Source organism: Phyllobates terribilis, unplaced genomic scaffold, assembly GCF_046119375.1.
Source record: "Phyllobates terribilis strain yellow unplaced genomic scaffold, ASM4611937v1 Scaffold_9__5_contigs__length_417890890, whole genome shotgun sequence".
Lineage (NCBI taxonomy): Eukaryota > Metazoa > Chordata > Amphibia > Anura > Dendrobatidae > Phyllobates > Phyllobates terribilis.
In genome coordinates, this window is record NW_027362769.1 from 173,883,817 (window position 1) to 173,903,302 (window position 19,486).

The 19,486-nt window shown below is 46.9% G+C and overlaps 1 protein-coding gene across 1 annotated transcript in view; it reads left to right on the forward strand.

Annotated features, from left to right (window-relative positions):
* Positions 1-274: 274 nt before the first annotated feature.
* LOC141161895 (sterol 26-hydroxylase, mitochondrial-like) overlaps positions 275-19,486 on the forward strand; it is a 66,870-nt gene continuing 47,658 nt past the window's right edge. Inside the window, exon 1 of the mRNA XM_073647389.1 lies at positions 275-770. Within this exon, the coding sequence (XP_073503490.1) occupies positions 528-770 (243 nt within the window). The 5' untranslated portion in view covers positions 275-527. The remainder of the gene's footprint in view (positions 771-19,486) is intronic.

The window sequence follows — 19,486 nt, forward strand, 5'->3', positions numbered from 1 at the left end:
CACACTGCCATATTAACCGAAAAATAAAAAAAAAGTTATGGCTCTGGGAACAAGGGGAGCAAAAAACTGAAAAAGCAAAATGCTCCGGCCATGAAGGGGTTAAAAAGTTCAACTCATTCTGCTAAAAACAAGACGTCAGGCGGTTATGTAAAAAAAAATTATGGCTCTTGGAGAACTAAAATAAATAAATAAAAATGTCCGCCGCTGAAGGGTTAAAGGGATTGTGTGCAGGCTGCCGTAAACTGCGCCCATGCTCTAATATCAGCAGGGAGTTTGACCCCTTCAGGTGCATTTTAAGAATAGTCCCAAAGATATCTATGAAATGGACAATTGCTTATATTACAATTCCCTCAAGATAAAGTGATGTTCAGGACAGTCAGGGTGGACTTTGCTCCACAGATAAGCAGCGCCCATCTTCCACTCCTCTTTTCCTGATGCAGCGATTTCCTCAGGATGTCACTAGTGGGAGGGAGACCTCTCAGGGATTTCCTCTCTGACACCAGGAGACAGCAGCCCTCACTTCAGACATGATATCCACTTCTCTGGTCCGCAGCTACCTCCCTGACATCAGGAGCAGGATCAGACCCCTGCTGCAGACATGCAGGACCGGGGTCACCCAGGGCAGAGCCTTACATGGGGCTGCAGCTGCCGGAATAGCAGAGGGGGAAAAGAAGATGAAGACCTTAGATGATTTGCCAGGACCCTCCCTGCTTACCAACCTCTACTGGTTCTTCATCAGGGGCTACCTGCTCCATACACACGAGCTGCAGGTAAGTCACTCATCTATCTATCTATCTATCTATCTATCTATCTATCTATCTATCTATCTATCTATCTATCTCAGGAGCGGACACAGACAGTATAGGGCCCCTGTGCAAGAACAGCATATGGGCCCTTTGCAGCACAATAACTCCTCAAAATGCACAATTCCACTTGATTTGGAGGTGGTAGTGGCCCTCTTACCACTCGGGCCCCTATGCGACTGCACAGGTTGCACCAATAGTATGTCGGCAGCTCCTGGTATATATCCATCTATCCTACACATGTGCTAAACTTTACATAAGAGTTGTAAGGTTTGATTCTCAGACGCATGATAAGATTAGATACACAGCTCAACAGACAGTATCACACAGGATAGGATTAGATACACAGCTCAGCAGTCAGTATCACACAGGATAGGATTAGATACACAGCTCAGCAGACAGTATCACACAGGATAGGATTAGATACACGGCTCAGCAGACAGTATCACACAGGATAGGATTAGATACACAGCTCAGCAGACAGTATCACATAGGATAGGATTAGATACACAGCTCAGCAGACAGTATCACACAGGATAGGATTAGATACACAGCTCAGCAGACAGTATCACACAGGATAGGATTAGATACACAGCTCAGCAGACAGTATCACTGGATAGGATTAGATACACAGCTCAGCAGACAGTATCACACAGGATAGGATTAGATACACAGCTCAGCAGACAGTATCACACATGATAGGATTAGATACACAGCTGAGCAGACAGTATCATACAGAACAGGATTAGATACACAGCTCAGCAGACAGTATCACACAGGAGAGGATTAGATAAACTGTTCAGCAGACAGTATCACACATGATAGGATTAGATACACGGCTCAGCAGACAGTATCACATATGATAGGATTATATACACGGCTCAGAAGATAGTATCACACATGATAGGATTAGATACACTTCTCAGCAGACAGTATCACACTGGATAGAATTAGATACACAGCTGAGCAGACAGTATCACACATGATAGGATTAGATAAACGGCTCAGCAGACGGTATCACATGATAGGATTAGATACACGGCTCAGCAGACAGTATCACATGATAGGATTAGATACACGGCTCAGCAGACAGTATCACACAGGATAGGATTAGATACACAGCTCAGCAGACAGTATCACACAGGATAGGATTAGATACACGGCTCAGCAGACAGTATCACACAGGATAGGATTAGATACACGGCTCAGCAGACAGTATCACATGATAGGATTAGATACGGAGTTCAGCGCAGGTATCACACATGGTAGTACATATGACAGTAACACATGATAGGCCTTAAGGGTTTTTGTTTTGTGTTATGTAAATAGTAATCCGTGTGTAAATGTTATAGAACTTTTAATAGACTTTATGTTTTCATTTATCACAATTTCCATAAATGTTTGCTGCTCCTGCTCTGCTGAGTGGGTACATGCGCAGACCACCTGGAGGGCTGCACACAGCAGCAGCGGATGTACAGATAAGGCTGACAGTTTGCTACAATGTATCAGGCTAGACTTCTGTGTAGCTCTCAGAGTTTGTCTCAAGTTTTCATCCTCTGCATGTAAAAAACAAAGACATTTCTATTCATCATTGATACATAATGTTCTAATACAATTTTCACTACAAATGTGTAAATGCAAATATTAGGTCTTGACAATAAGGCAGCACAAGTAACATCACTGAATCCATAAATCCTTTGCATGATTTTACTATGACACCTGCTGTTCATTTATTAAACGAGTGGAACTACAGGTATCATAATGTCCTTGCAGCCTGTTGACATCTGGAGTGACAAAAACCTTGATATGTCCCCTCTTTATACTCTATATCTAGGGGTCCTGCTGGGGACCTGTAGGGGTCGCTGCTGTTGTTATTGTCATAAAGAGATTTAGTCACTGACTAGTCTGAATTACATCACAGACTAGGAGTAAATGGAGATTCCAGCAATTAATATCTTGTAGTAATAGTGGAATGGTGGCGGATGGATTGTAAACTGGCAGATCTTCACAGATTGGTGAGATTGCTTGAGAAAGGCTCACATTTGGAGCCGAAACGATGCATCAGCCCTTATAGGCTAATAAATCACTTTTTTTTTCACTTTTTCCAAAGAGGAGTGCGGTCTTCATTTTTTTTTGCATCTAGAGAGATAGATAGATATATGTGGAAATGTAGACTTACAGTAGATAGATAATATACAGATGATAAATACGAGATGGATAGATAGAGATAGCTAGATAGATTGATATAGATAGATAAAATAAGGTTCTAACAATGAACCTTGACAAAAGATTTAGTGTTAGAAACAAATGCCCTATGGCCAATAAAAGTCCATTATATTTTTCTGGAGCGTCGCCTTCCCTTTTTTGGTTATCTGTAACAGAATCTTGATATGTGCCTTGCAGGCCTGGCACCCGAAGTCGTGGAGCTTGTTGCTGCTTCATTTTCCCATCATGTCTAGATGAACAAAATAAAGCCAATTAAAACATTTTATGTGATTATTATTTATGTGAAATTGTCAGTTTAGGAGAGAATTGTAGTGAAGCATTTTCTCTCTACTCTAGCTGCACTTATCTAAGAACTCTCAGGAGCTCTTATCCCCATGCACCTTACTTCAGGGGCTGACATATAATTGGGCAACCTGTACAGCCGCACAGGGGCCCAAGAGGTAAGGGGGGCCACATCCAGCTCCAAAGTAGTTGAAATTTTGCATTCTGAAGAATTATGGGGTGATATACTATTCTAGGACAATGGCCTCTTCTGTCTATGTCCGCCAGTGCCTTACACCATGGCCTCTAATCCTTGACATGTCACTCCCTCTGGTTATTTTCGAGAATGCCATTAGCATCCATAATATCTATATATATATAATCGTCTTATCCTGTCTGTCTGTCTTTCTGTCTGTCTGTTCAGGAAATCCCGCGTCGCTGATTGGTCCGGCCGCGGCCAATCAGCGTCGTGGGATTTGAGAAAAAGATGGCGGCCGTTAGCGGCTCATCTGCAGGACGGAGGTCAGCGGGGATGCAGCGGGAAGATGAGCGGCACCAAGTTTAAACAACGCTCTGCTGATTGGGCGCGGCCGCCGGCCGAACGCGACCAATCAGCGAGATTGGCGCCAAATTTAAACAACGCTCTGCTCATTGTTCGAGGCCGCCGGCCGCTACCAATCAGCGATTTTGGCGCCAAATTTAAACAACGCTCTGCTGATTGGTCACGGCCGCCGGCCGACTGCAACCAATCAGCGAGATTGGCGCCAAATGTAAACACCGCTCTGCTCATTGGTCGAGGCCGCCGGCCGCTACCAATCAGCGATTTTGGCGCCAAATTTAAACAACGCTCTGCTGATTGGGCGCGGCCGCCGGCCGACCGCAACCAATCAGCGAGATTGGCGCCAAATGTAAACACCGCTCTGCTCATTGGTCGAGGCCGCCGGCCGCTACCAATCAGCGATTTTGGCGCCAAATTTAAACAACGCTCTGCTGATTGGTCACGGCCGCCGGCCGACTGCAACCAATCAGCGAGATTGGCGCCAAATTTAAACACCGCTCTGGTAGCGGCTTTGACCAATCAGCAGAGCGTTGTTTAAATTTGGCGCCAAAATCGCTGATTGGTAGCGGCCGGCGGCCTTGACCAATGAGCAATCAGCTATTTTGGCGCCAAATTTAAACAACGCTCTGCTGATTGGTCAAGGCCGCCGGCCGACCGCGACCAATCAGCGAGATTGGCGCCAAATTTAAACAACGCTCTGCTGATTGGTCGCGGCCGCCGGCCGACCGCAACCAATCAGCGAGATTGGCGCCAAATTTAAACACCGCTCTGCTCATTGGTCGAGGCCGCCGGCCGCTACCAATCAGCGATTTTGGCGCCAAATTTAAACAACGCTCTGCTGATTGGTCACGGCCGACCGCAACCATTCAGCGACATTGGCGCCAAATTTAAACACCGCTCTGGTAGCGGTCGGCGGCCTTGACCAATCAGCAGAGTGTTGTTTAAATTTGGCGCCAAAATCGCTGATTGGTAGCGGCCGGCGGCCTTGACCAATGAGCAATCAGCTATTTTGGCGCCAAATTTAAACAACGCTCTGCTGATTGGTCGCGGCTGCCGGCCGACCGCGATCAATCAGCGAGATTGGCGCTAAATTTAAACAACGCTCTGCTGATTGGTCGCGGTTGGCGGCCGGCTGCGACCAATCAGCGAGATTGGCGCCAAATTTAAACACCGCTCTGCTGATTGGGCGCGGCCGCCGGCCGACCGCAACCAATCAGCGAGATTGGCGCCAAATGTAAACACCGCTCTGCTCATTGGTCGAGGCCGCCGGCCGCTACCAATCAGCGATTTTGGCGCCAAATTTAAACAACGCTCTGCTGATTGGTCACGGCCGCCGGCCGACTGCAACCAATCAGCGAGATTGGCGCCAAATTTAAACACCGCTCTGGTAGCGGCTTTGACCAATCAGCAGAGCGTTGTTTAAATTTGGCGCCAAAATCGCTGATTGGTAGCGGCCGGCGGCCTTGACCAATGAGCAATCAGCTATTTTGGCGCCAAATTTAAACAACGCTCTGCTGATTGGTCAAGGCCGCCGGCCGACCGCGACCAATCAGCGAGATTGGCGCCAAATTTAAACAACGCTCTGCTGATTGGTCGCGGCCGCCGGCCGACCGCAACCAATCAGCGAGATTGGCGCCAAATTTAAACACCGCTCTGCTCATTGGTCGAGGCCGCCGGCCGCTACCAATCAGCGATTTTGGCGCCAAATTTAAACAACGCTCTGCTGATTGGTCACGGCCGACCGCAACCATTCAGCGACATTGGCGCCAAATTTAAACACCGCTCTGGTAGCGGTCGGCGGCCTTGACCAATCAGCAGAGTGTTGTTTAAATTTGGCGCCAAAATCGCTGATTGGTAGCGGCCGGCGGCCTTGACCAATGAGCAATCAGCTATTTTGGCGCCAAATTTAAACAACGCTCTGCTGATTGGTCGCGGCTGCCGGCCGACCGCGATCAATCAGCGAGATTGGCGCTAAATTTAAACAACGCTCTGCTGATTGGTCGCGGTTGGCGGCCGGCTGCGACCAATCAGCGAGATTGGCGCAAATTTAAACACCGCTCTGCTCATTGGTCGAGGCCGCCGGCCGCTACCAATCAACGATTTTGGCGCCAAATTTAAACAACGCTCTGCTGATTGGTCGCGGCCGCCGGCCGACTCCAACCAATCAGCGAGATTGGCGCCAAATTTAAACACCGCTCTGCTGATTGGTCGCGGCGGCCAATCAGCATTATGGGCGCCAAATTTAAACACCGTTTTGCTGCTTGGTCGCAGTTGCCGGCCGCGACCAATCAGCTATTTTGGCGCCAAATTTAAACAACGCTCTGCTGATTGCGCCCAGTCGGCCGCATACATATTCTAGAATACCCGATGCGTTAGAATCGGGCCACCATCTAGTCAAGTCATAATCAGTCAGACTACAAGGAATGATTCACCATTTGCTTTAGGGTATGCTCACATCTGCGCATAAAATCAGTGAGTGCAATGTGAGAAAAAAATCGCATTCTCCACAATTATTTAACTAGGCAGTGTTCATATGCGAGTTTTTCCTCACCTGGATTTGGGGTGAGGAAAAAAATCAAAGCACACTGTGAGTGGTCACGTAAGGCGGGCGAGACTCAACAATGCAAGTGAATGGGTGCGAGAAAAAAAAAAACTCACAGCATACGCATGGTCTGAGTGCGTGCGAGTTTTTTACGCACCCATCTCATCGAAAACCTGACCTTTCATCAGCCGCATACAGTAAATTAACAGCGTGAACCGTCATAATAGGATATAATAGATATATAGATAGAAAGATTTCATTGAGATATATAATTAGTGCAGTGAGTGTGTAGTTTAATGTTCATGTATTTAGCTATTAATTAAATAAATAAATGAAAAAATGGCTTTGGGTCCCCCTTATTTTTCTTAACCAGCTGAGGGAAAACTGACAGCTGGGGGCTGTTGTTAATAGTCTGGGAAAAGGGTAATAAACATGGAGCTTCCCATCTGATTAATATCAGCTCACATCTGTCAACTTAGCCTTTACTGGTTATTAAAAAGGGGGGACCCAAAAAAGTATGACATGGGGTCCCCCTATTTTTAATAACCAGCAAAATCTAAGCAAACAGCTGCAGGCACATATTAATAAGCTAAAAAGGGGCATGGATATTGGTCCCCTCCCAGACTAATAACATCAGCCCTCAGCCACCTCAGAAATGGCGCATCCATTATATGTGCCAATTCTAGCGCTTAGCCTCGACCCTTCCCACTTGCTATGGTGCGTTGGCAAGTGGGTGAATGATTTTGGGGTTGATGTCAGCTATATTATGTCCGCTTACATCAAGCGAAGGGGTTTGTAATGGAGAGGCGTCTATAAAACACTAGCTTAAATTACTAACCCCGTAAGTTTAAGTAAAATAAAAGACAGAGAGCAAAGTCCTGTATTTGAACAAAATGCTCCCCGACCCTCTTTTACCCATTTATTAAAATCCAAATAAAAATAAAAAACAAAGTAATCCTCACATGTCCACAGATAATCCGAGGAGAGAGGATCGCTGCCGGGAGGAGACCGGAGAGGTGAGTATACAGGTTTTTTTTATTTTTAACTTTTTAATTATTTTTTTAGGCTGAGTGCCCACGTAGCGTTTTTCAAGCGTTTATGCTGCGGAATTTCCGCAGCGGAAACGCTTGTGAAACGCTAGGTAATCCGCACCCCATGGTCCCCAAGGGGATTCCGCATGTTCTATGCACATGCTGCGGATTTTTCCGCAGCGTTTATGCTGTGTACAAAAATCCGCAGCATGTCATTTAATTTTGCGGAAGTGCAGCGGAACTCCCGCCATTGACTTGCATTGAGACGCACAGAAACCGCGACTGTACATTTTTACAAGCGGCTTCTATGCGTCTCTATGTGCGGATGGTACCCAGTTCTGGAGGAGAGGAGACTCTCATCCAGACCTGGGTACCATTGTACCTGTAAAAAAAAGAATAAAATAACAAATAAAGTTTATACTCACCTGTCCGGCGTCTTCTCTCTGAATGCCAGCAGCGCTGAAGGACCTTCGGTGACGTCACAGTCATGTGACCGCAGGCCCTTCACCGCTCTGTCTCGCGATATGCCGGCAGCCGGGAACCAGACAGGAACGAGCGCTGCAGCCACGCCGGGGCCTCGGGGGTGAGTATAGCTTTATTTGTTTTAATTTTTACGGTTCACACTGTATAAATCCATGCTGTTTGCATGGATTTATACAGTGTGACCTAGTTGTCAAGCACTTTCCAAGTGATGCTATCGCCTGGAAAGTGCTTGTCAATCTGCATGCGTTTTTTTCTGCCAGGGAGATGCAGAAATGCTGCAGAAATTTTCTGCTTCATTTCTGCATCGTGGGCACATAGCCTTAAACTATAGATGCAGCATTTAAAGCATCTAAGTTGTTCACACAATATAAATCCATGCCGGTTGCATGGATTTATATTGTGTGACCAACTTGTCATGCACTTTTTCAAGTGATGCTCAAAATCGCTTGGAAAAGTGCTTGAAAAAACGCATGCGAAAACGCTGAAAAAACGCTTCTCTCTGGCAGAAAAAACGCATGTAAATTTGCATGCGTTTTTTTCTGGCAGAGAGAGGCAAAAACGCTCTGCATCAAATCTGCTACATGGGCACATAGCCTTACTGCCTTATGATTTGTTTGCTGTCAGTGAATGAGAACCCTCTTGGTTACATTCTGATACAGCAATCCTGCACATAGCTAGTGCTGCACCCAGCTGAGAAGTAGATACAATTCTAGACAATTCTGTGACTCCAGACCAATACATTGTAGCCCACTAGAGATTTGTGCTGCTGGTATGTTTAGCTCACAAAACATTATCTACACTGGTTACAATTGTAGCTATTTGTAATGGCTGAGAGCAGGACTGTTTTAGGATTTCTGCCTCTGAATGAAGACAAGAGTATTTCTATTCAGTGACAGCCAACAATTGTCAAATGTTTGAAACAAAGATTTTATAACATAAAATGTAAAATTCTTTTAACTAGTGATGAGCGAGCGCTAAAATGCTCGGATGCTCGATGCTCGGGTCGAGCACATTGGAATACTCGGGAGCAACGAGCCCAATGTAAGTCTATGGGAAACTCGAGCATTTTTCAGGCGGCTCCCCCCGGCGGTCTGCAGAGGCCTAAAAATTGCCCAAATTGATGGGAACAGTGCTCAAATGACATGGGAACAGCATGGGGAAGACCCCTGGAAGCATCTCTGACTCTCAGGTCACTGCTGTGCACAACGTTGTCAGAGGTATTACACCACTTTTACGGACTCACAATAAAACATACAAAAACGAAAGCAAAATGGATTTTCCTGGGAAATATGTTAAGGAACATCCTTTCCAGGGTAATGACTTGTATATAAGGCAAAATAAATAACCAAAACAAAAATACTCCTCCACACCTTGGGCTATGTTCACACGTAGCGTTTTTGATGCGTTTTTGCACTTTTGTATTGCTTTCAACCGTGACAAATGCATTCTCCGGGAAATGTCATTTTAACACTTTACAACCTTATCTGGCAATGTGGTGTGTGACACATCAGACACATCGTGTTTCATTTATGAAAGAGGGACTCTGAAAGTCACAAAGCCTATTGTTATAGGACCATCAGGCAGCCTTTACTATTCTTAAAGGGCCAGCAGTTGGCCCTCGCTATTGTTAGAGAGCCATCAGCCGGCTATGCTTTGTTGTTCCCATTATTAATGAGTGGGTCTCCTATACTGTTATTGCGTATGCGGTGACTGCAAGGGCTGCCAAAAATTTGGAGGCACTCCAATGCCCCTTGCAAGAGACGTGGAGGTCAGAGAGCCTGCTAAAAACAATTTTCCCATTATTAGGAAGTGGGTCTCCCATTGTGTTTGCCTATGCAGTGAAGCAACTTCTGCCAAAAATTGGGAGGCACTCCGATGCACCTTGGAAGAGACGTAGAGGTCAGAGGGCCTCCTGAAAACAATGTTCCCATTTTTAGAAAGTGAGTCTCCCACTGTGTTTGTCTATGAAGTGAATGCAAGGGTTGGCAAAAATTTGGAGGCACGCCAATGCCCCTTGGAAGAAACATGGAGGAGGGCCTCATAACAAATGTTCCCATTAGAAAGGGTCTCCTATACTTGTAATGCCCATGCACTAAGTGTATGGGCTGACAAACATTTACTCCTGGGGGGTATACATGAACATACTGGATAAAAAAATATTTTTACGGGCATCATAAACACCCTTTAAAAAAATTATGTGGGTGTTGCATCACGGACCACGGTCACCCTGGTGATATGGTGGTGAAGGATGAGGAGAAGGATAAGGACAAGAGCAAATAGCCAAATCAGGAAGCGTATACCCATGTGTGGGTGTGAAAAGGTGCATAGGAATACACCTCCCAAGAAAAGACACTGGATTTGAGTTTATGTTACGCTGCTATCATTCGGTGGTGTTGAGAAGTCTGGCCCAATCCAGCCCTTGTTCATTTTTATAAGAGTCAGCCTGTCAGCATTTCAGTTGACAGGCGGATGCGCTTATCAGTTATAATTCCACCAGCGGCACTAAAAACCCACTCTGATAAAACACTGGCGGCAGGGCAGGCCAGGATCTCCAAGGCATAGAGAGCAAGTTCATTCCACGTATCCAGCTTGGATACCCAATAATTATAAGTTTCAGAGGAATCACGGAGGATGTTGGTACGGTCGGCAAGGTACTCCCTAAGCATCTTCCCAAACTTTGCACTCCTTGTGAGAGAACCCTGCTCCTCAGGGCCTGTGCGATGGGAGAGTCTGAGAAAACTCTCCCAGAACTTTGACAGTGTTCCCCTGCCTCTGCTGGATTGAAGTTGTGTCTCTCTCGCCTGTACTCCTTGGTTGTCCAACAAAGTGTGCCCTCTGCCGCCAGCGTTTTTCAAATGGGAATTTTTTTTATAGTTCCGCAACAAGGGCCTTCTGGTACTGCCCCATTTTTGTAGACCTGTCCGCCTCAGGAATAATAGATATAAAGTTCTCCTCCTCCTCCTGTCTGTCCTCTGGCCATCCACGCTGAACAGATGGTATGACAGTTGTGCAGGTAGGACCGTCTGTAGCGCACGAAACTAGCTCCTGTTCTTCCTCCTCCTCCTCCTCTTCCTCATTGTCACCCAATCCACGTTGGGATGAGATGAGGCTGGGCTGTGTGTAATCACCCTGTATGGTTCCTTGCTCCATCTCATCGTGCTCCGCCTGCAATGCATCCTCTTTGATTGTGAGCAGAGAGCGTTTCAGAAGACAGAGAAGCGGGATGGTGATGCTAATTATGGCGTCATCGCCGCTCACCATCTTGATGTAGTCCTCAAAGTTTTGGAGGATGGTACATATGTCTGACATCCATGTCCACTCCTGAGGTCTTATGTGTGGAGTCTGAACTGAATACCGACGGCCTTGTTGATGCTGGTAGTGAACAACTGCCCTCTTCTGCTCACAAATCCTTCCCAACATCTGCAGTGTAGATTTCCAATGCGTGGGGACATCACACACCAGTCTGTGTGCCGGAAGCTGCAAACGCTGCTGAAACACGGCAAGGGCGGCGGAAGCTGTAGGTGACTTTCTAAAATTGGCGCACATTGTCACCTAAGCATATTAGCTTCAGCACAGCCTGTTGCCGCTTGGCTGAGGCAGTGCTGCAGTGCTTCCAGCTTGTGACTGATGTAGTCATTTTGGAGATGGAGGCTGAAGAGGAGGAGGAGGCTGAGGTGCAGGAGCTGTAGACTGTGGGGGAAACCCTGATTGACCTAGGGCCCGAAATCCTCGGCGTCGAGAGGATGTGTTCCGTCCCAAGGTCCGACTTTGTCCCGGCTTCCACTACGTTAACCCAGTGTGCCGTCAGCGAGATGTACCGTCCCTGCCCACAAGCACTTGTCCACGTGTCCATGGTTAGGTTGACGTTCCCAGTAACTACATTGTTGAGAGCACGGCTAATGTTGTGGGACACGTGCTTGTGTAATGCGGGGACAGCATTGGGAGAAATAGTGGCGGCTGGGGACCGAGTACCGAGGGACGGCCGCCGCCATCAGGTTGCGGAAAGCTTCCGTCTCCACAAGCCTAAAAGGCAACTTTTCGAACACAAGCAGTCGCGAAATGTGGAAATTTAGTAGTGTGGCTTGTGGGGGCGTTGGCTGCACATTTGTGCTTGCGGTCCAAGGACTGGGGTATGGACAACTGAACGCTGCACTGGGACAAGGACGTGGACGTGCTTCCTGATGCTGCTACTTGAGAGTGCGCAACGACAGGTGCAGGGCAGGAGGCATCTTTGCATGCACCATGGACAGGGGATTGGCTTGCATGCACAACAACGGAAGAAGCAATGGTGTCACCCGCAGACACTGTTCCTGGACCCTGGGGTTCGGCCCACAAAGTCGGGTGCTTTGCTGCCATGTGCCTGATCATGCTGGTGGAGGTCAGGCTGCTAGTATTTGTGCCCCTGCTGATGCTGGCCTGGCAAGTGGTACAAATGGCCTTTTTGGGGTTATCGGCAGAGTCTTTAAAAAACAACCAGACTTGGGAAGACCTAACAGTTGTACTGGCAACTTCCGTCGTGTTGGTATTACGTGGAACGGTTGCCTGCCTTCTGTCTGCGGCCACCACACTGCTTCTTCCTGCCTGTTGGGGTGCTCTGCCTCCCTCCCCCTGTGTGCTGCTGTCCTTGCTCTGCATGTCCTCCTGTCAGGTTGGGTCAGTTACTATATCATCCACCACCTCCTTCTAACTTTCTGGCAATTGTGTCTCATCATCGTCCACCTCTTGTGACACTTTCCCACTGTCGCCTTCGTGTGACCGTGGCTGCTCAAATATTTTGGCATTGCTACATACGATCTCCTCTTGCCCCGCTTCAAGTGGACCGGGCGAGAGGCCCAAATCTATAAATGGTAAAGTGAACAGCTCTTCACAGTGCCCAAGTGTGGGATCAGTTGTCTCTGGGTACTCGGCATGGTGGGAGGAAGGAGGATCAGGGTGAGGAATATGCGGTCCAGACTCACAGCTACTGACACTTGACTGTGGAAGACATGGTGGTGGTGGTGGTGGTGGTGGCTAAGTGACTGGAAGAATTATTTGCTATCCAACCAATAACCTTTTCATACTGCTCTGTGTTCAATAGTGGTGTTCTGCAGTCCCCTATTAATTGGAACAAGAAGGTCGAGCGAGAAGATGTGAGTGTTTGTTGTGGCACAATTTCAGCTTGCCCTCGGCCTCTTCCTCTGCATACACCATCACATAGAATCATAGAATCATAGAATGGTAGAGTTGGAAGGGACCTCCTGTGTCATCTGGTCCAACCCCCTGCTCAAAGCAGGATTCACTAGATCATCTCAGACAGATGTCTGTCCAGCCTCTGTTTGAAGACGTCCATTGAAGGGGAACTCACCACCTCTCGTGGCAGCCTGTTCCACTCATTAATCACCCTAACTGTCAAAAAGTTTTTTCTAATATCTAATCTGTATCTTCTCCCTTTCAGTTTCATCCCATTGCTTCTAGTCTTTCCTTGTGCAAATGAGAATAAAGATGATCCTTCTACAATGTGACAGCCCTTGACATATTTGTAGACAGCTATTAAGTCTCCTCTCAGTCTTCTTTTTTGCAAGCTAAACATTCCCAAATCCTGCAACCGTTCCTCATAGGACATGGTTTGCAGACCAGTCACCATTCTGGTCGCTCTTCTCTGAACTTGCTCCAGTTTGTCTATGTCTTTTTTAAAATGTGGTGCCCAAAACTGTACACAGTATTCCAGATGAGGTCTGACCAAAGAGGAGTAAAGACCGATAATGACTTCACGTGATCTAGACTGTATGCTTCTGTTAATACATCCCAGAATTGTATTTGCCTTTTTTGCTGCTGCATCACACTGTTGACTCATGTTCAGTCTATGATCTATTAGTATACCTAAGTCTTTTTCACATGTACTGTTGCTTAGCTCTATTTCTATCCACTTCCATGTCCACTTCCCTGTCCCTTGCCACGTGCATTGCCCATTTTAAATGGAGGTCATTATCTTCCACGCTCACAACAAATGGCTGAATTTGGAGCAAACTTATATGTGATCTGTGTGATGGACAAAGCACAGCTTTAAATGCCTGGCCTGTAGGTAACTATTTTAAACAGCAAACTGGTGTCAATAACTTCGCTGGCACACTGAAAATTTTTTTTAATGGAGGCGAGAAATGGCAGTATTTTCAGCACAATTATATGTGATCCTTGTGACCGACAAACCACAGTTTTAACCGCTTCCCGACCACCCACTGTAGATAAAAGTCGGCGCTGCCTGGGCTCTGTGCAGCGCCGACGTTTAAAAATGGTGGGTGGTCCCGCAGCGCTCAGGACCCCCAGGGTCCTGCAATCGCTGTGGGTGCGGTGCAGAGCGATAGCTCTGACAGGGAACATCATCGGGACCCGATTGGATCAGGTCCCAGTGATGTTAACTCTTTGCTATCTTCTATATGCCGCGATCTATAGTGATCGCGGCACATAGAAGATTGTAAGAGGAGAGGGGGTCGTCTACTTACCTCTCCGATGACCCCTGATACCTTCCAGGACCTGACTGTTATGAACTGCTACAAGCACTAAGGAAAGATAGTAAAACTATCCCTACAATAGGACTAAGCTGATTCCCTACGATGCAGCGGGGGACCTGTTCCTTGTGAACAGACCCGCCTAAGTCCTCGGCTAGTCTGAACGCAGACCTATAGATATAAGGGAGGGGTCCCTACAAGAACTAAGGACTGGGATATAGTTGGACACCTCCTAGCAGAAATTGTAGCAGAGCAAAGACAAACAAAAAGTACTAGTGGTCAAAAGACCAAGCAAACTACAGAGTAAGGTACAAGGCACCTGGCTAGCTTAAGAGTAAATGTAACACTGAAGTTCAGTAAGGCCAAAAGGGCAGAGCTGGATATATAGGCAGAAAGTCATGTGACCAACAAAATAGAAAAAAAACTAACAGGAGGGTTCTAACAGTACCCCCTCTTCTATGAGGATCCTCCGAATCCTCCAGGCCCAGGTCTATCAGGAAACCTCCTGTGAAACGCTCCCACAAGTCTAGGAGCAGAGACATCATCCGCCCTTACCCAGGAGTTATCCTCGGGACCGAAACCTTTCCAAGCGACGAGATACTGCAATCTCCCTCTATGCCATCTAGAATTAAGAATGCGAGAAATTTCATATTCACCGTCTTCCACCACTGGAGGAACAGAAACAGTGGCGTCCCTATCAGAAACATCAGCTTTTTTCAATAAGGAAACATGAAACACCGGATTGATCTTCCAGGAGGTAGGAACCTCCAACCTAACAGCAGATTGGTTAACTACCTGAAGCACCTTAAACGGCCCTACAAACTTCGGGCCCAATTTCTTAGAAGGAATCCTCAACCGCAGATTCTTAGAGGACAACCAAACCATGTCACCAACCGTAAACAAAACCTCTTTACGTTTCCTGTTAAAATACTTCTTGGACTTTTTGTTAGCCTCCTGAAGGTTACCACGCACATCAGTCCAAACTCTCTCCAAATCACCAGAAAAATTCTCCTCCTCCGACACATCTTGCTAAAACGGTCCACGAGCACCCAGATGACAGTGAAACCCTCAGAGGCAGGAAGGTCAGTAATAAAATCCATAGCAAGATGCGTCCAAGGTGCACTAGGAACCTCCAGAGGGCAAAGCAACCCCGCAGCAGGAGCATGTGAAGACTTCTATCTAGCACACACAGTACATTGACGCACCCACTTAATGACTTCCTTCTGCCACCCAGGCCACCAAAAACTGCGACCTACAAGTGTAACAGGTCTGGGAGGTGGAACCTCTGAGCTACTATACAAAGGGGCAGTCCTTGTAAGGAAGCGGGTGGCTCCCAGGGAAAGCAGGCAGGCTGTCACGTCAAGTGACAGGGACAGTCTCTGTGTAGAAGGGCAGGAGGTCACGGCAAGTGACGGGGACAGTCTCTTGACAGGCGGGGGATCACGGCAAGTGACAGCAGGATAAGAGTCTCTAGACAGGCGGGAGGTCACGGCAAGTGACAGCAGGGTAAGAGTCTCTCGACAGGCAGGTGGTCACGGCAAGTGACAGCAGGATAAGAGTCTCTGGACAGGCTAGTGGTCACAGCAAGTGACGGCTAAGCCTCCAGGTAGGCTAGCAGGCGGGTAGCAGGTGAGCGCTCCCAGGTGAGCGGGTAAGAGTCTCTGGACAGGCTGGCAGGCAGGCAGGTAACAGGCAGGTATCAGGCAGGTATCTGGCAGGTGCTTCCTGGTCCGCGGGCGGACTGATCCATAGACAGACTGGCAGATGCTGGTAGGCAGACTGTCGGACCGCAGGATTGCAAGCAGGTAGACAGGTATCAGGCAGGTATCAGGCAGGTATCAGGCAGGTATCTGGCAGGTATCTGGCAGGTATCTGGCAGGTTCTTCCTGGTCCACAGGCGGACTGATCCATAGACAGACTGGCAGATGCTGGTAGGCAGACTGTTGGACCGCAGGATTGCAAGCAGGTGGACAGCACTGGAAAACAAGCTGGCAACGGGACCTGAGGGCTGAAGCAGAGTTGAAAGGCTTTGCAACAACATTGCTCGGGCACCTCCATTTTGGAGGAGGTGCCTTATATATGGTGAGATCCTCTGGCCATTGGCGGGGGACTCCTTAGGACGATGCACGCGGCCCCTTTGAGAGAGGGAGGAGGACGCCGGGCACGGAGTGGAGAGGTGAGGGGAACGGCGTCCCTGCCTAGCAGGAGGCAGGGACGCCGACGCTACAACAAGTCTCTTAGTCTCCGAAATTCCTGGATGACCTGCCAACCGAGACTCATGACACTCCACAAACAAATCTCTCCTAAAGTTCCTAGGCACAAACAACCTCCCATGGGGAGTGTTAGATGGGGCATCCTCCTGGGCTTTCAGAATCCCATCTTTCAAAATGGAGTCCAATGCTGCTATCACAACACCATCCTGTAAAATGCTCTCCTCCTCCTCGGTACCAACCATGGGAGAAAAGCTGCGAGATAAAGCATCAGCTTTAACATTCTTGGTACCCGGGATGTAAGTAACAGAAAAATTAAACCGCGAAAAAAAAAAGTGCCCACCTAGCCTGACGGGCATTCAAGCGTTTGGCAGCATCCAGATAGATCAAATTCTTATGATCAGTGAAAACCTGAATGGGAAATTTAGCACCTTCCAAGAGATGACGCCAATGTTCAAATGCGAGTTTAATAGCCAGCAATTCCCGATTACCGACATCGTAATTAAGTTCGGTCTCAGAAAAATTTTTTGAAAAAAAAAAGCACAGGGATGTACTCCATCCTTGTTTTCCTGAGACAAAACAGCACCGACCCCCACCGAAGAAGCATCGACCTCGACCAAAAAAGGCTTGGTCTCATGAGGCTGCATAAGGATGGGGGCAGAACTGAACCTCTCCTTGAGATACACAAAAGCTTCAATGGCCTCAGTAGTCCACTGGACCGTATTCGCACTTTTCCTGGTGAGATCGGTCAGCGGCTTAACAATTATAGAAAAATTCTTAATGAATTTTCTGTAATAATTGGCGAAACCCAAAAATCTCTGTATCGATTTCAAACCAATAGGCCTAGGCCATTCCTGCACCGCCTGAACCTTCACCGGGTCCATCTCAAAGCCCTCGCTGGAGATAATGTAGCCCAAAAAACTAATTCTCTGCACAGCAAACTCACATTTCTCCAGCTTAGCAAAAAGTGAATTATCACTCAATAACTGCAACACTTCACGTACACTCGGCCAATGGGACTCCAGATCTGGTGAATAAATCAGAATGTCATCCAAATACACAACCACATTCTTACCAATCAAAGGTCTCAGGATGTCATTAATAAGGTTCTGAAAAAACGCTGGTGCGTTGGTAAGACCAAAAGGCATCACCAGATTCTCAAAATGACCCACCGGAGTGTTAAAAACAGTTTTCCATTCATTACCCTCCTTCATACGTAACAAATTGTATGCCCCCCCGGAGATCAATTTTAGAGAACCACTTGGCCCCCACTAACTGGTTGAACAAGTCAGGAATTAACAGCAATGGGTAGGAATTGCGTACTGTAATTTTATTAATTTCGCGAAAGTCCAGACATGGACGTAAACCGCCGTCCTTATTTTTTCCAAAAAATATCCAACAGCCACAGGAGACTTAGAAGGTCTAATGTGACCGGCGGCCAAGCTCGTCTGAATGTATTCCTCTAAGGCCTTTCTCTCAGGGATAGTCAGATTAAATAAGCGACTCTTGGGAAGAGTAGCTCCAGGGACAAACTCAATAGTACAATCATAGTCCCTATGAGGAGGCAACACTTGCGACAGGTAATTCCCCTCTTTCCACAGCAGCAATGCGACCGTTACAACATTTATCATAACACTTAGGACTCCAAGACTTAATTTCATTGGTAGACCAGTCCAGTACAGGATTGTGCAATTTTAACCAAGGTAACCCCAAAACCACTGGAGAAGGCAAATTATTTAATACCGCCAAATCCAAATTCTCTTGGTGAATACCATTAATGGTGAGGGGAAATTCAAAAATCTTGTGAGTAATACATTTCAAGGGAGAGCCATCAACAGCAACCACAGAAATAGGAGATGACAAAAGTTTGGATTCTAATTTAAATTTTTCCAAAAATCCCTCATCAATCACATTGAGTGTAGAACCACAATCCACAAATACCCCAAATTCAATCAACTCCTCCTGGAATGAGGTGCTTCCAGAAAGAAATACTCTATTTGAGTTTAAACAAGCTATACGGGCGTAACTGACCTCTTTTTTTTTTTCTTTGTTCAAACGAAGCTCACAGTTCTTAATAAAAAGTGGTCAGATTTCCCGCAATAAAAACATAATCCCTTAGCAAACCTGCGGTCTTTTTCCTGAGAGTTGGGTGACATCGCCCCAATCTCCATCGGTTCTCCACATTCCGAGCAGACCCTCTGAAAACTAGGAGCTGCCATAGCAGTAGATTTCTCTTCATTAATCCTAGCACGCAGTCTCCTGTCCACACGTATAGCTAATTGCATTGCCTCCTGCAAGGTTCCAGGTTTTGGGAAGGCAATCAGCAGATCCTTAACCCTTTCACCTAGACCAGCAAGAAACAGACATTTTAATGCCGAGTCATTCCATTCCACTTCAGCCGACCATCTTCTGAAGTATGTACTATAATTTTCCACATCACCTGATCCCTGCTTCAAACGTCTTAATTCAGTTTCAGCAGACGAGACTCGATCAGGATCATCATACAACAACCCCATTGCAGAAAAAAAATCTTCCACTGATCTAAAACACGGATCATTAGGTTGTAGAGAAAAGGCCCATCCCTGTGGTTCTTTGCGCAAAAGTGACATTATAAACCCAATGCGCTGTGATTAAGACCCAGATCCTCGGGGAATGAAACGAAAATATAATAAACAAGCGTTTTTAACCCCTTTACCCCCGAGGGTGGTTTGCACGTTAATGACCAGGCCAATTTTTACAATTCTGACCACTGTCACTTTATGAGGTAATTACTCTGGAACGCTTCAACGGATCCCCCTGATTCTGAGATTGTTTTTTCGTGACATATTGTACTTCATGATTGTGGTAAAATTTCTTCGATATCACTTGCGTTTATTTGTGAAAAAG